Below are 16,922 nucleotides of genomic sequence, written 5' to 3'. Positions count from 1 at the left end.
GGTAGCAGCATCCAGCAAAGAACAACATCCTTTAGGAGGCTGCACCACACCTGGAGGGAAGTGAATCTGGAGTGTGCCCAATTCATTGTACGTATTAGTGCTCAGTGGCTATAAATGTCCCCTGATGCGATGGTCGAAGGAGATTTTTCTTCTGCTTTTCCTTTTCTGACCCACCCTCTTGCAAACAGCAGTTTTCAAAACATTGTGTCTGTAGCCGGTATAGCAAGGGATGTGGTTTGGAGTTCAAGTGCTGGTATTACACAGGATGTGTTTTACGACATACGCAATCTGAGTCTGGAGTGGATAGAGTTGCTTGCTTAGATGAAAGAATGATATACAAATCAGAAGACAAATTGGACAAGTTAAAGTCTGTGTGAAGACATATTTGAGATCAAAGGAGGGATATGTTTTTTAAAGCAAATGGGACTATCAGGAAGAAAGTGAAAGAAATGAAGCAATCAGGAAAAACTGAATAAGGATGAGTTAGAGGGTTTCTTCTATGTAAAAGGCATATATGGATAGTTTACAAAATCAAGCTGTCACCATCCTGCTGTACTGTAATGTCTGACTGCATTATACACTATGGGGGAAATAATTTCAATCTGTAAAGAAGCGGTCCGAAACCAAAATGAAATAGGAACAAAATGTCATTAGAGCCTGAATCCTGCAATGAGATGTGCACAGTGAGGGCTTGGCTGCACTTGCAAGTTAAAGCACATTAAATCAGCCCCGGGCGCCCTAACTCCTGAGGTGTCCACACTGGCAAGGCACGTAGAGCACCTGAACTCCGCGGCTGGAGCACCCCTGGTAATCCCCTCCACGAGAAGCATAGAGCTTGCTGCGCCCTGGCTGAAATGCTCAGGCGTCAGTGTGGATGACGTGTTGCATTACTGCACTGTGATTGGCCTCCGGAAACATCCCATAATCCCTTTAAATCAAGTGGCCGTCCTGGTCATTGTACTCAGCTGCAGGCATGTGGATATCCCCTTTCAGAGCTCCATTTCTGACAGTTGGCATGCTTATCTGCTCCGGGACACAAAGCAAAACATTAGTATGGAATGCGCCTGTTGCAGAGGCAGGCGTTTGTGCGTGTGTGTGTGTGAGAGAGAGGCAGGGGGTGGGGGCTTATGTCAAGGGTTTCCCCCTTCCCCCTGCTGCTGTCTGAACTTACAAGACAGCATGGTGACACACTCTGCCCCCCAAAACACACTGTCTCCCCCCACATACACACAACACACTCCCTGTCACACTCCACCCCCCCCCCCCCGCATTTGAAAAGCACGCTGCAGCCACTTGCACACTGGGATAGCCACCACAATGCATTTCTCTCTGTGGCATTGCAAGAGCTGCCAATGTGGCCATGCCACTGCGCTTGCAGCTCACAGTGTGAACACACAGCAGCACTTTCCCTGCTGCTGTCTCCGAGGGCTGGTTTAACTCCTAGCGCTCTACATCTGCAAGTGTAGCCATAGCCTCAGACTCCAACACCCACTCAGCATTGAAGCATGGGGTCTAAAGCACTTATTTTAATCTTCAACCTATAGAGAAAATATGATCTCAAGTCACAACCCCTCTGTGTCTGTTTCCTCATCTGTAACGTAGGGTTTCCTACCTCACAGGGACATAGATACTCAGCTCTGTAATGTTTGCAAAGCACTCTGAGATCGTTACACGTAAGGTGTAATAAAAATGCGAAGTAGTGGCATTCCAAATGCATGACACCAAAGGAAAAAGCAAAGAATGTTCCCAATAGCCTGGTCTACATTCTCTATCTCCACAGTTATTACAGGATGTTGTAAGCTGTCTGTGCATTTCTAGAAATGTGTCTACCCCAGAGAACCAATTAAATATTTGAGATACTCTGTTCTTTGTCCTTATTTTTTAGCTACTTCTCAATGATACGGATGGAATTTCTAATTTTACGGGAATTAAAGGACTGCTTGGGCCTTCAGTGAGTATATTCTGCCTTATTAAATGCAAGAATTTGTTTCATACTTCAGTGCTTCTCTTTAAGTACTATGCAAAGCCCACCTCCCTGTTCTTCAGACATACGCACACACACACACACACTCCTTACTGACTTCTGTGGGACATGTAGAGAGACATGTTCTGAGAACAGAACTGGATCCTGTGTTGGTAAATTAACTTCCCTATATTTGTGTAAAATGTATTATAAAGAAAAGAATTAGAGATGGGCCAAACTCTGACCCTGAACGACAGATGTCTGCCTAACTGGAAGAGGAGAATTGGTGCAGAAAAAAATAAAAGCCTACTAAGTTTGCATCCATTTCTAGGACCAGATATTTTGTTTGCTTGTTAGTTTGTTTTTAGGGTCCTGAAGTGTTCTGATAAGATTTTGTTCATTTCTGCCTGACGCTGGAACCAGAAATCCTGAACTACTGCAAATGAGGCTGTTCTCATGGCATTTCTAGCTGTGACTGAAAGAGATGGAAATCTTATGAGACAACTATTGATACAAGATTTTGGGCTTGTTTTTTTCAGCCAGGAGTTTAGGAGAGTTCAGTTAAACATCTGAAATTCTGGATGCTTCTCTGAACTGATTCCAAGCTCCAACGGCTAGATTCACCAGTATGCTCAGGCTTCTTTGCACCACTGCTTTTATACAAAGCAAAGCAGACTTGATTTAAGGTTACGTTTTTGGATTTGCTCATTGCTATTCCCTGCAGGTCCCGCCCCCTTTGATAACTAAGCTTCATGTGAATAATGGCTGGGAATCATTTAAGAACCCCTTACTAGTTGTCCCAAAAGACACATTTGAGGAAGAAGGCTGTGCTGGGGTGGGTTTTTTGTTTTTGTTTTGTTTGTTTTTTGCTTGGTGTTTTTGTTGTTGTTGTTTTTTGGTTTTTTGCTTTTTGATTAAAAAAACTGGTCTAGAGGAGAAGTCAAGACAGCACATTCATTTTCTATTGACTTCAGTGGGAGCTGTATGGATGCATATGAGGGTAGAATTTGGCCCACTTGTCTTATGGATTTGAGTAGCTCACCTTTACAAACCTCATGGGCAGTGTGTATAAGAGGCTTGGGGGCTAAGTCTTCCCAAATGGGGCAAGAAATGCCAGATGCTCAGAGTATCCTGTTAGAACAATTTATCTGACATGAACAAACTGTATCTTTTATTATTTTCATTGCGTGTGTTGGTAGCTCCTGTTACCAAAGTAAATGTTTAATTCTTGTTTTGAACACAGTTGATTTTTTTTTAATTGGAGCAAGGGGCAAACTTCTGTCCACCCGTGAAGCAGATTAAGGCTGAATCCTTTCTGACATTCTGGAAAGTTCTGTTTCGGACTTTGTTAGCCCTTTCTCTGCAACCTGTCATTTGTGGTCTCTTAGCCTTTTTCTGCTCACCCCATCCAGTGGCCCCTATAATTTTGGCAGTAGCTCTTTGTGCAGTCTAGCATTTCTCACAATAGCAGATTCTAACCGCTGTGTAACTTGCATCTTCCATATTGTGCAGCAAAAATGCATGCTAGGCAGTGTATATAATGCATATCATGTTATATTTCAATTACAGGTCTGGAGGAGGCATGCTGGGAATCTGGTGGGCCATACTGCATCACTGACAGGGTTGCAGAGAGAAGGAGAACCTTGGGCTTCCCACCCAAGAATCTCCATGGCTACCTGTAGTGGACAGCCAGGCTTTAGACCTTTCCCTAAAAAGGAAGGAGAGCCAACAGGGGGAGTAGTAGACTGCCAAGCTCACCATGACTAAGAAGACAATACAGATGACTCTTCACACACAGCACAGCCATTCAGCCTTAAATTTGACCCCCTGGGGATGGCAAGAGGAACTGGGATGATAACAGTACCTTACTTCCCTCAACAAATCTGTCATTTCCTCTGTGCCCAGCACAAATCCCAATCAGGTCTCCTATTCACAGTGCAACGGGCCCTTGCTGTGCTCTGTGCAACACCACAGATCCATGAGCTATTTGCTGCAGGCTAGCAGAGGCTGAAGAAGGAGTAAAGTACCATGATGTCATTAGGACAGAGATCAGAGAGGGCAGAGTTAAGATATTATGTGGCTGTACTGTGAGGGAAATGTCACCTAAACTCTCTGCATTTCCTGGGTTTTCCAACATTTGAGAATTAATCTCTAATGCTCTGGAGAGAGCATAGGACAGTGCTGCATGTCTGCAACTTTAACACCACCTTAATGAAGTATTTTGCATGTGAATACCATTAAAAATAGTTAATGTTCACAAACTAGGAGAGACATAGAAACTGCACAATCCACTTTACAAGTCTATAATATGTACTTGTGGGTTTTTTGTGTTTTACAGGGGCCAGACGGCAGGCCCGGTTTACCAGGATTTCCTGTAAGCATTATGTTCTAAGGTTTTAAGTCAGTTTTAAATATGGAAATGAGCTCATTAATGTTTCAGCATTTGGAATCATACAAAATTGATACAAAGCCTGACAAATTCTCAAAGCTCATAAATGTCAAATTGGAGAATAAAACTAGACAGAAATGAGTAAAACTAGACAGAATATTACAAATACTGTAGAAATAAACACTTGTTCAATGGCAGTCAAAAGATGCATCATCCATTTTGGTACATAAATTGTATCATATTTATACCTAACATTTGACTTAATTCAGTTTAGCGCCATATTTTAAATCTGTAACTAGGTCTGATAAGTGTTTAGTCCCTATAGAAAAGCCCTACAGAATTTAATAGGGATGAAATCAATAGGGTATTAAAGAAATTACCTTCAAAGCTATAGCATTTAATGGAGAATTATATCCTTTCTATAGTTTTTTTTGGCCCATCCTATAACATTCTATAAGAGGGACACAATACCCTGTTTAAATTCTATAGGATGATACAAAGAACTCTGCAAAATTATTTCTCATTAAATGTTACAGGACTTCTCCAAAATGATATAATACCAAAGTCCCAGCACCTTAGTGTCATGCTGGCTGTCTATTGTGATCAAATTGTAACTCCCTACCAATTTTATTTAGTTTATGGATTCAAATATAAGAATTTTTCAAAAGTTTCAAAAGCCACTGATGGTTTCAAAGTGTAGGTTTGGATACAGGATCCCAGGCTCCATAGTCCATAGGAAGAATAATCTAGGCAAAAGGTAGGTCTGGGTTTTGTGGGCTGCATGGAAATGGATAAAATGAATGGACAAGCTTTTAAAAATTAATGTAACAAGCTGTATAAGATCCCTAATTGTTACTAGAATAATTGTGAAGACTTAAATGTCACTCTCATCCTGCTTTAGCTGTCAGTTTTGTTCTTTACTGATGCAGAAGAAACACAGAAACTGGAATTCAGCTTTTGCACGGTAAAAAAAGGTTTTCAGTGCACTTTTAAGGGAAATCTGCAACACAAAATGCAAGCCAACCTTTCTCCACAGAACAACTGTAGGGAATAGTTTCTGTAATTAAGTGATGCAGATAGCAGTGGCCTTAGACAAGGGAAAGGAGATTCCTGGGACAATTAAAACTGGAGTGATTCAAAGTTTCAGATCTCCAACTATAAGAAATTAAATTGATCAAAATGTGCTTCCTTATTCTCAACTGATATCTGAAAAGCTCTTATCCAAACCAGTTATAAAAGACTTTTATTTTTACCCTTTTAGGGCCCAAGGGGACCAAAAGGTAACATTGGACTGACTGGATTACAAGGACCAAAAGGACAACAGGTAAGAAGGAATGAGTAGCATCCCATGTGCACTAGAGAGATGAATATGCTCAGAAATGGGTTAAACCATTTACGTCTGGTGGCATTACTCTGTTGCTTTTATGGTTTTCATTTTGCTCTCCACAGGGATATTAATGAGTTGGTACTAGAGTTTCAAAAGAGATGTCAGTGGAAATCAGCACTATTAAACAAAATACCTTGAAATTCTCTTGGGGACTAATATACAGACTCTGATGCTAAAACTCTACATTTCATTTTGCACAATTGTCAGAATGACTCTGCGTAAACATTAAACATTTTGGGTGTGAGGTGACCTTTTTCTGTAAACTGATCATCCATGCCAATGGCATAGGAAGGAAAAAGGAATCACAGCAAAAAGGCTATGTAAATTATAGAAGGACAAATCTTGCTCCCTCCTCCATGGGCGCAGAGGACCCTGCCTGTAGCAGAACCCCACTACACAGAATGAGCAGGATTTGAGGACTCTAGTTCTGTGAGGTTTGGGATTGTGGCATTGTTAGGAGAGGAATGGGAGCAGGAAGCAGGTGGTCAGGAACAACTGGGGTACTGCAGCCTTGGAGAAGAGAAGAGAAAAAGGAAAGCAAAAGACCACTCTTCTGATCCTTTGCTTTCTTAAGTAGCTCATACAACTGTTTTGTTGATTTCTTGTCAGTTAATGTGATGGTGTAGATACTGTTTAATTAAAGTCTGAAATAGGTTCCCAGAGCGGAGCAAAACTAGCACTCTTAACTGTGAAATTACATGCCAGTGAATGAAAGATGGCATGCTGATCTTCTGGCATGTGTTTGACCACAGCGTCAATGATCTTCCAATGATCCTGAGCCAAGAATGGCAGCTGTTTTTAAGGCTACTGATCTCAGGCTTCAGAACTGAAAGACCCCTGGGAGTGTGGGCCATTGAATATATATTTGGGGAAATACTTCCTTTAGAGGTCCCTGGGGTACTTTCCTCACGGCTCTGAGTCCATAGTACTGAACAGGAGATGGGGTCAGTGATGCATCAAGGCAAGCCTTCTTGTGAGCCCAAGTATGAATAACTCAAACATTTCTAAAGCTTCGGGGAAGATGCAATAGAATGGCAGTGCACTGAGCTGACTATTCAGCAGAGTCACTGTGGTGAGCGGGGCAGTGGTTGGTGTCAAGCCAGAGGCCAAATTTCTTCACTTTGAGGTTGTGGGACCAGGTCGTTCAGGATGCCTTGGCTGCAGTAGGGTGGGTGATGGCAGCTACTAGGGCCACACTGGGAACCACTTATTCCCACTGCGGAGCAGTTATTCATGTGATTGGTCCCATTGAATTGAATTGGAGCCCTCCTTGCAGTAGCAGCTTACTAGTGAAACTAAGGGGTTCACAGCCCAGCTCTTGGTGACTAAAGTTTATTGGCTAGAGGTAATAGGACAGCATCATGCTCCAAATGTTTAGAAGAAAAGACCTCTGCTTTGATGACAGCCAGGGAGCTATTGAGGTTTCATGTTACACTTTCAGTTAGGGGCACTAGCTGAGGGAAGGCTTGTTGTATTATTTTGGTTCTCTTTCAGGGTTTTTAGGAGCAGGATGTTTTTGTTTTATTGTACCATGGTTAAAAAAGAAACAACCCTCATCTCCCCCCCCCAATTAAAATCCACCCTAGTCACATTTTTGTAGTTGCCACCTCTCCCACCAGCCTGTCACTACTTTGAACCAACAAAAATGTTGCTGCACTGACCTTTTGAAGCTGTCTGGTCTGTGCAAGTAAAGCTTTGTTTAGAACTGTTGTATAAACATCACAAAATGATTATGTGAACTGTAGGGTGAAAAGGGAGAACCAGGAGTTATCATATCTGCAGATGGATCTCTAAGAGAACTTACAGGACGACAAGGGCAGAAGGTAGGCTAATACTGTTACCAAGTTCTTTTGGGACACTTGCACTCCATTACTAACCAGGCCAACAAGACATTAGAGTTTCTCTTCATCACTAATATGAATGTCTCTCTCACAGGGTGAGCATGGGGCAGTGGGACCACCAGGGCCTATGGTAAGATATTTGCTATTTTTTAATGTATTTGTACTTTTTGATTTTACAGAGATTACCTCAACTTAGTCAATTAGCTTTAGTTTTTCAGTACCATTCAGCAAAGATGAAGCATAATTTTCAGACCCACAGACAGCAATGTCTTCGAAGTATTTGTCTTTGGTATACAGTACTGCAAATTGTTCCTGTTTTGGTTTAGAATTTAACAAGTGATAGCACATATGTATCATTTGATTATTAAAAAACAGAGGCCAAATTTTTCAAAACTTGTTCCCAAAACTAGAAACCTAAACCCATATTCAGGCATCTATATAAGTCTGACCTGATTTTCACAGGTGCTGAATTATGTTCAGCTCCCTTGCCTTCAGTGGAAGCTGCAGACTGGACATGAAAATGAGGCCATTTATTAAAGTACCTAAATATAGCTTTAGATGCTTTGCTTTAGGCTCCCTAGGTTTGAAATGTTTTGACTCTACAAGGAATGCTGCTCCCAAAGCTTGAAACTTAATAACTCGAAAATAGTTGAACGATAAAGACTAGTTGGCCAAATTCAATGAAGTCACAGCAGCGATGAATTTGGTACAATCAGTCGCAGTGAGTTCCAGATTTGATTATTTTAATCCCTTTACCTTGGAACGCACCAGTTTTTTGTCAGATTTAAAAAAACTCCCTGGGCTAGAAGAGGGGAGTGGCCTTCTTGACCACATGCATTTTGGGGCCAAATTCATCCTTTGTGTAACTCCGCTGATTTCAGTGGAAAAGGGGGACTTGTGGCACCTTAGACACGAACGCATTTATTGGAGCATAAGCTTTCCACTGCATGCATGCTTTACCTCACATATGAATCTGGCATGTCTGAATTTTAGGAAGATATCAGCTCTTAATTCCTGTCCCCAAATTATGATACAACATGACCCCTGCTTATTTCAATTCCCACAGTTTTAATGAGCATTTTATCTGTTCCTTTTACAGCTATAATAGTCTCAGTGTGGAAAATGCAATCCTGAAAATTGTGTGTAAAAGTGATGTACAGTAAGTTTAAAATACAGCAGGTCAGATTTTCAAATTTAGGCACATGTGATTGCACACATGGCTAAACTATGAATGTAAATGCCCAATGGGTGTATCTGCATCAGGTATTTACATGGTTACTTGCTAGTTGGGTGCCAAGCTGACTAAGTTCATGCACAAATACTCACTTTATACATACACATCACATCTGTGATCATAAATTATATGCATACAATTCTAAGTGCACAGCTGCAAGCATCTACATTGGAAAATTTGTTCCAGCATTTAAAGTGAGTGTCCTGGAGTGACAAAGTGAGATCCTGCTGTGATTCAAAGGCAAATTACACCAGGTGAATTTGTGGTTTAACTCTAGCTGGCTAGAAAAATTGACAGAGCAGGCAGTTTGCTTTTAGCAGATTGACAAAGGCTACAGGATCTATAGCACTAATGACATTAATGAAAGGTTGGGAGCATCTGTAAAGATGGCAGGCAGGAATGCAGTAGAGAAATTTCTGAAATATCATCCTATGCCATACCTATGATGGTGGCACAGATTGACTGGCAATGCTTTGGTTGCCTCTGGTGCATGCTTGTGTGTTAGGTTCGCATCCTTTTGGGAACCTATGATTTGTTTGCCCTCCTGCTGATGCCATTTGTTATGTGCCGAAGTTGATGTTTCTTGTGCTGTGTCTGTTTGCATCAGCTTTCTTTTTTTGCCATGTTCCCTGGTGACCTGCTGGGTTGATAGACTATGAAATATTATGCAGTGGTTTAAACCACTTCCTTTTAACGGTTGGCTATCGCCTGGCTTCAGCTTTTGATATAATATGGCCAAGGATGCCCTGTGCCAGATGGCAAATTTCAGCAAAGGGGATTTTTGACACACAGTAATTATGGTGTTCTGGGTACCTTGTCAGTACCTGTTGTTTTACTGAAGTCTTTTTTGAGGGGCTGGTTGGATGTGTTGCATGCCACTTCTGTTGGTTGCTTTGGTGCAAATGTATCTTGGGAGGGCTGCTCTAACTTACATCATCGCCTTAAGTTCCCTTCCCGCCCCCTTAAATCACTTTGGGATGAGCTGATCTTGCCTTTTGACTTAGACACATGGCCTTTCTGACAGGACATGTCCCTTTTCTGACCTAGCCTCTCCACCCCCACTGAAGAGCACTCAGGATCCTTTTATACCACCACAGGGTGCTCAAGTAGCTCAGGGTACACATGTTGTACCACGTGAATGCCTTAGGCCTGCCTGACACTAGAATATTAGGTTGACCCAGCTAAAATCCACATCCTGAGTGACATAAACTAACCTAAGACTCTCCATGTAGACAGTTTTAGGTCAACAGAGGAATTCTTCCATCCACCTAGCTACTGCCTTTCAGGGAGGTGGATTTCTTCAGCCAGCAGGGCAACCTGACACTGCAGCTGTGCCGCTGTAGTGTGTTAAGTGTAGACAAGCCCTTACTGACAGTTGCCTAAATGGCTACACTTCATTCGAATTTGACACATTTATGCTGTCTCAGGATTTGGTCCAGTCTTTCTATGCCTAGAATCATCCAGTTCCTCCCTCATTCCCATTCCGTTGCTTTATAACATCCTAATGCAAAATATATCGATTGTAATAATGTCTGAAGGCAAGGCAAGCAGTTTGTGAGATTGAAGCCTGAGCACTTCATCACCGAAGGACTCTTTGTGGTGATAGCAGAAGTATCTCCTACAAATTACGCTATAGTAAAAAGGAAATGAATAAAAAAATAAGACCTTTAAAAATGATAGGATGACATAATTATGTCTTCTCACTAAAAACAAGGGAGTCTAGAGATAAGCCTGACCCTCTTCTAATTCACCTCAGTAGATGTGACAAATTATCTCTTCTTCCACAATTCACTCTGAGGGAACTCCAGAAACGCAAGGAGTTTATTTTGTGTACGTATGTAGTTGTTTGTTTGTGACTATCCAGGGTTCTGGGCCCATGTGAAATTTGTATTTTAAAAAATTAGATAATAGGACCAATTTTTATGTTCAAAAATGAACCCTCCCAAATTCCCCCTCCCAGAATGGTCATTCCCCCTCCCTCTTATGAGTTTAGTACTCTTCTTTGAAGCAGTAAGTGATGCAGCATGACAAGAAAGTAAAAAAAAAAAAAAAATCAGGCTTTGGCAAATCAACTGGGGAAGTAAATTTCAGAGTCAATGACCCATCCCTCAAAAATCCCATTTCCCTCCCCATTAGGGATCAGATTGTCACCTTGCAATCTATCCTGAGGAAGGGGCAGCACAGCTATGGAGTAGGAGCTTCAGAGAGTCATGAATCTGCCTCTGTTTCTTCGTCTCTGCCTGCTCAGCTCTGCTGGCCATAGCATCGTGAGGGGAGTGTGAAGTCAAGGCTCCATCCACCAATGCAGGAGGCTGTGCAGGATCTGGCAATATAGGTACGCTGTGCAGGGAACATAAGAGGAGGCTCCAGATGCCCCTTAAACTCTGGTGCAGTTGCACAGCCAACCTGACAACTGAACTGAAGTCAAGGGGCTTTTATCTCAAGAGCCTCACCTGATCTCAACTGCAGCAGAATGACTTGAGGTCCTCAAAGTAGATGGGACCTTTGTGGGCCTTCAAGGTTGATTATTTATGATGCCTGGGGTGTGATCAGCTGAGGGGCAGGCTCCCAAGAAGCCTGTTACAGATGTAAGAGAATTGTCCCACCTACTGCTTCCCTGCTTTTCAAGGCTCCAGAAGGACAGCAGGGAGGGTGAGGAATAGCAGCAGTTTTGGATATAGGGCACTAAGTAAGTAGTAGCAGCTGCTTGGGGGCTGAGATGCCAGTACAAATTCCAGCAGCAGGTCAAGAGTGACGGCATTCTTACGAGGCCAGCATGGCTGACAACAAAAGCAGAAAATATGCACTAAAACCAACCCTCTGCTAGAGTGAGGGTCAAGTTAGCACCTTTGATCTGCTTCCTTGCACTGGTGATGCCCCCAGGGAGTTGGCTCTCCCTTGGTAATGATAGCTTGGCCCTCCCAAGGTGGTACGGAGGATTAGGGAGAACTGGCTCCCTGAAAGAAGCACATCAAAGCGCTAACCGTACCCTCTCCCTATCAGAGGGTCCAATTTACCCTCCCTACCCTGCCATTGATGGCAGAATGCCTCTCTTCCTGTAAGCCCCATGCTTACAGGCTGTTTCACTTGCTTCTTTCACCCCCTTGCTGCTGCAAGTGGTGGTAACTTGCCTTCCGCTCCCTCTCCAAGTTACTGATACTCATCATGGAGGGGCCAGAGCTGGAATCGTGAAGCAGGAAATAATGAGGGAGTTGCCAACTCTAATGATCTTATTGAGAGTCTCACACTATTTGATGTTTTACTTAAAACCCCAGCACCTGGAGACTTGGTATTATGTGAGAATCTCACCTATTTTTGATGGTTTATATCTCTAGCCCTCATGGATGCAGCTTGATCCAAGTGTTCTTTAAAGGCTCTAAAACCAGAAGGGACAGAAAAGGAGCCCATAATTTATTTATTTTTAAACCTCATGATTTTGGGGGGCCTGACCCATGATTTTTGAACATTTGAGGTGGCAATCTTGTGGTTCTTTCACATCCCTGAGAACCTGCCTGTCAGCTGCTGTCTGTTCCTACCCTAGACTTCAGCTGACATCACTCAGGCACAATCTGACTACAAACAGGAAGTGAAAGAAGAGTCTGAAATCCCCTGTAACATGTCGCAATTTTATTATTAAATAGCAGATTTGGATGCCAGTATTGATGGGCTTTTCAGATTCTTGAAGTTTCTGTTATTGTTCAGTAACACTCCCCTATATTACTAATTGTAAAAGTTCTCTTTTAATTTACTTATGTTTGGGCAGGAGAGAAGTATACGTGATGGTACTAGATGGATGACACAACTTGAAAATATTCCAACGTTAATCATATTTTTGCTTAGGAATTATCCTGTGGTGAATTCTTTTCTTTTTTAAGTTGGCTGCTTACACAGTGAATTACTATATGTGAGTCACAAACTATAGTTTGACACATTAATCATCAGATAGATGATGGGTTAGGCCTCTCCATGAATATGCATTATTGCTGTTAGAAAACAGCAAAGGACAAATGGTTGCCAATTTGGAATGAGAGGAGAAGGTAGTTGACAGTCCATCAATTTGGAGATCAGTCTCTTAGTTTGGAGTAGGGATTGGTGAACAGACTGTTATTCAGACAATATCAGTATTTCAGATCTTATTAATCAGATGATATGTGGACCCCCGAGGGCGAATATCATCCAAATACAGCTATAAAGCTAAGCTTTCATGGCACCCTGCTGGCTCCTAAATAGGCCTCCAGGCTGCCTACACCACTTGACATCGAGAGGCAGCACAGATAGAAGGTCAGACTAGGAATGACAAGACCCAGGTTCTACTCCCAGCTGTGCTACCAACTCACTGTGTGACTGCGAGCTGTCACTTCACCTCTCTGTTCCTTGCTTTTTCCACATGTACAATGGAGAACATTATAGATACTTTTGTGAAGTGCTTTGGGGTCTCTGGGTAAAAAAGTCACTATATGAATGCCCAGGATCGGAATAGCCTTCTAGGGTGAGTGGGAATGAGGACAGAGAACTGGCCTTATATGCCCTGCTTACCTCCAGCATCTTTGAGGGTAGCCGGCAGACCCTGCACCTTAGGCTCATCTCCAGTTTTCTGGGGTGCTGATAAGGCCGTCTGCATCCTCAGCCAAAAGGGATGCCTTCCCATTCCCCTGCTGTACGGCAGAGGCATAGGACAGTGCTCCCATTGCCACTGCTACTGGACTGAGCCTTGAGCCTGATTTGCCCCAGAGAGCCCTTTGCATAGTAACTAGGGAAGCCTTTGGGGTCTGATGGGCTTAGGAGAGAGGCCCTATCGTGTGGGCATTGTCCCACTCAGAAACGTGGGAAAATACAAAGTAAAATGAATGTGCCTTCATCCCAGTGCTATATGCACCAGTCACAGCTATGAATGGAACACAACTCTTCCAGCTGAGGCAGCTACCCCAGTGCCCCAGCTTTATTAGTGGATCTGTGCTCTAAAGCAGTAGCAGCAGGACTTGGCTGAATAGCAAACACAGCAGGGCAATGAGGGGAACACTTTCCAAATGAACTGATCTGCACCTCCTTGTAGGAAGCTGCAGCAGTCGCAAGACTTCATTGAACAGCCTGTCAGAGACAACACAACACTGAGAAGCGCTTTCAAAAGGGCTCTTAATTATCAGGCACATTCTGAGCTAAGGCACGTTGCAGTTCCTCATCGACAATTTGAACTTAGAGGTGTAATTTGGACTTAGTGTCATGGAGGTAGAAGCTGCTGCCTTCTGTCCTGTGAGAGCAGGGGCTTGTGAAGCCCAAGGAAACAGTAATTGCAATAGATGATACAGGATGTGAGGAAGACTTGAATAAGGATTTCTGGCCTTGGAAGCAGATCTAAGGAGAGCAATTGAATAATGTGCTGGGTGTCTCTCTGACCTCATTCTCTCTAGAGGCATTCAGAACATTTCTGCAGCTTTACCATCCTTAAAAACACTACTTTGCAGGTCACCTCTCAACACTGCTTTTGTCCCCTGCTTTCCTTATTTCTTCCCTTTCTAGCTCTCCCATTTTCACTCCATTATTCATTTATCTCATTTGTTACAATTACTCTGTTTTCATATCTTCAGTCTAATTTCTTTTAACTCTTCTTTCTTTTTGTGTTATTCAGCTTCTCTTCCTCCTTCATCCCTAAACCCCATGCTCCTGACTGAACCATTGGAACCATTTTACCAAGGATCGTGGTGGATTCTCCATCACTGGCAACTTTTAAATCAAGATTGGATGTTTTTTCTAAAAAATATTCTGTGGGGACTTAATCATAGAATATCAGGGTTGGAAGGGACCTCAGGAGGTCATCTAGTCCAACCCCCTGCTCAAAGCAGGACCAATACCCAACTAAATCATCCCAAACAGGGCTTTGTCAAGCCTGACCTTAAAAATATCTAAGGAAGGAGATTCCACCACCTCCCTAGGTAACGCATTCCAGTGTTTCACCACCCTCCTAGTGAAAAAGTTTTTCCTAATATCCAACCTAAACCTCCCCCACTGCAACTTGAGACCATTACTCCTTGTTCTGTCATCAGCTACCACTGAGAACAGTCTAGATCCATCCTCTTTGGAACCCCCTTTCAGGTAGTTGAAAGCAGCTATCAAATCCCCGCTCATTATTCTCTTCTGAAGACTAAACATCCCCAGTTCCCTCAGCCTCTCCTCATAAGTCATGTGTTCCAGTCCCCTAATCATTTTTGTTGCCCTCCGCTGGACTCTTTCCAATTTTTCCACATCCTTCTTGTAGTGTGGGGCCCAAAACTGGACACAGTACTCCACATGAGGCCTCACCAATGTCGAATAGAGGGGAACGATCACGTCCGTCGACCTACTGGCAATGCCCCTACATATACATCCCAAAATGCCATTGGCCTTCTTGGCAACAAGGGCATGCTGTTGTCTCATATCCAGCTTCTCGTCCACTGTAACCCCTAGGTCCTTTTCTGCAGAACTGCTGCCGAGCCATTCGGTCCCTAGTCTGTAGCAGTGCATGGGGTTCTTCCGTCCTAAGTGCAGGACTCTGCACTTGTCCTTGTTGAACCTCATCAGATTTCTTTTGGCCCAATCCTCTAATTTGTCTAGGTCCCTCTGTATCCTATCCCTACCCTCCAGCGTATCTACTTCTCCTCCCAGTTTAGTGTCATCTGCAAACTTGCTGAGGGTGCAATCCACACCATCCTCCAGATCATTTATGAAGATATTGAACAAAACCGGCCCGAGGACCGAGTCTTGGGGCACTCCCTTGATACCGGCTGCCAACTAGACATGGATCCATTGATCACTACACGTTGAGCCCGACAATCTAGCCAACTTTCTATCCACCTTAGAGTCCATTCATCCAGCCCATACTTCTTTAACTTGCTGGCAAGAATACTCTGGGAGACCATGTCAAAAGCTTTGCTAAAGTCAAGGAACAACACGTCCACTGCTTTCCCCTCCTCCACAGAGCCAGTTATCTCATCATAGAAGGCAATTAGATTAGTCAGGCATGACTTCCCCTTGGTGAATCTATGCTGACTGTTCCTGATCACTTTCTTCTCCTCTAAGTGCTTCAGACTTGATTCCTTGAGGACCTGCTCCATGATTTTTCCAGGGACTTTTTCAGGGAAGTTCCATGGCTTGTGTTCTACCTGAGGTCAGACTAGACGATCCCAATGGTCCCTTCTGGCCTTGGAATCTGTGAATCATGAGCAATAGAATGGAATGATGTGTCAGTCATATTATTTACCATCAGTTTCATCAGAGACCAGTACTGGTTGCTGTGAATCAGACTCTTTATCCATTACAGCTTTAAATGTGCAAAATAACTGTAGGGCTAGGTTGTGGCATTTCATCACAGCCCACAGTAAGGAATGGTATGGGGCCATGCCACCCCAGGGGGAGTACTGGAGGCAGCCTGCCTCAGTGAGGCAAATACTTCCCAAATCACTCATTGCCCTGGAAGGAGCATGCATGGCATAGGAGAGACCGTCATGGCTCTGCCTGCTCTAAGCCCCCTTTCAGACAAGTTGCTCTGGGGGATGCATCTCAGAAGCAGCTCCTGTTCTCTCTCCACTACCAGGGCTGCAGTTCTGGTTGGCTACACAACCTGCATGAGGGGAATCTGCTCACTCCTTCCTACCCCACTGCAGCCACTTAAGGACCAGCTACATTCTAGCCCTGAGCAAGTAAAACAGAATATAGTTCCCGGTCTGGCCCTAGTGACATCAATAAGACCACTTGTGTGAGTAATATGACTTATGTGGGAAAGTGTTTGCAGGATCAGGGCAAAAAAATGTATTCTAAGAAATCTGCCTTTGCTACCTCTGTGTCGGGTGCAAAACAAGAACATTGATGCAGATTGTGTTTGTACAGTGCCTAACGCAGTGGGGGCTGATCCCTGTTGGAGTCTTTGGGCACTCCTGCAATGTAAACAACCATCTAATCAAGCATTTTGTAGGAGCATTTTTGGCTCCTACAAAACTGACATCAGGATGAAATGATATCAAAAACCCATTGAATTTTTGTAATAGAAAATTCTAACAGTACATACAGTACACAGCACTGACTGTTTTGCCCAGACAATATTGAGAGTTACTGCCTCAAAGAAAAATAATATTCTT

At 43.2% G+C, this 16,922-nt stretch overlaps 1 protein-coding gene across 5 annotated transcripts in view; it reads left to right on the top strand.

Annotated features, from left to right (window-relative positions):
• Positions 1 to 16,922, top strand: part of COL15A1 (collagen type XV alpha 1 chain) — a 270,398-nt gene that overhangs the window by 207,457 nt on the left and 46,019 nt on the right. For all 5 annotated transcript variants that reach the window (XM_074945147.1, XM_074945146.1, XM_074945144.1 and 2 more), the window contains 5 exons: positions 1,886 to 1,951; positions 4,302 to 4,337; positions 5,614 to 5,676; positions 7,485 to 7,562; positions 7,675 to 7,710. In XM_074945147.1, coding sequence (XP_074801248.1) covers positions 1,886 to 1,951; positions 4,302 to 4,337; positions 5,614 to 5,676; positions 7,485 to 7,562; positions 7,675 to 7,710 — 279 coding nt within the window. The remainder of the gene's footprint in view (positions 1 to 1,885; positions 1,952 to 4,301; positions 4,338 to 5,613; positions 5,677 to 7,484; positions 7,563 to 7,674; positions 7,711 to 16,922) is intronic.

Source organism: Natator depressus, chromosome 2 (genome assembly GCF_965152275.1).
Source record: "Natator depressus isolate rNatDep1 chromosome 2, rNatDep2.hap1, whole genome shotgun sequence".
Taxonomy (NCBI): domain Eukaryota; kingdom Metazoa; phylum Chordata; order Testudines; family Cheloniidae; genus Natator; species Natator depressus.
This window is presented reverse-complemented; position numbering and strand designations above follow the sequence as displayed.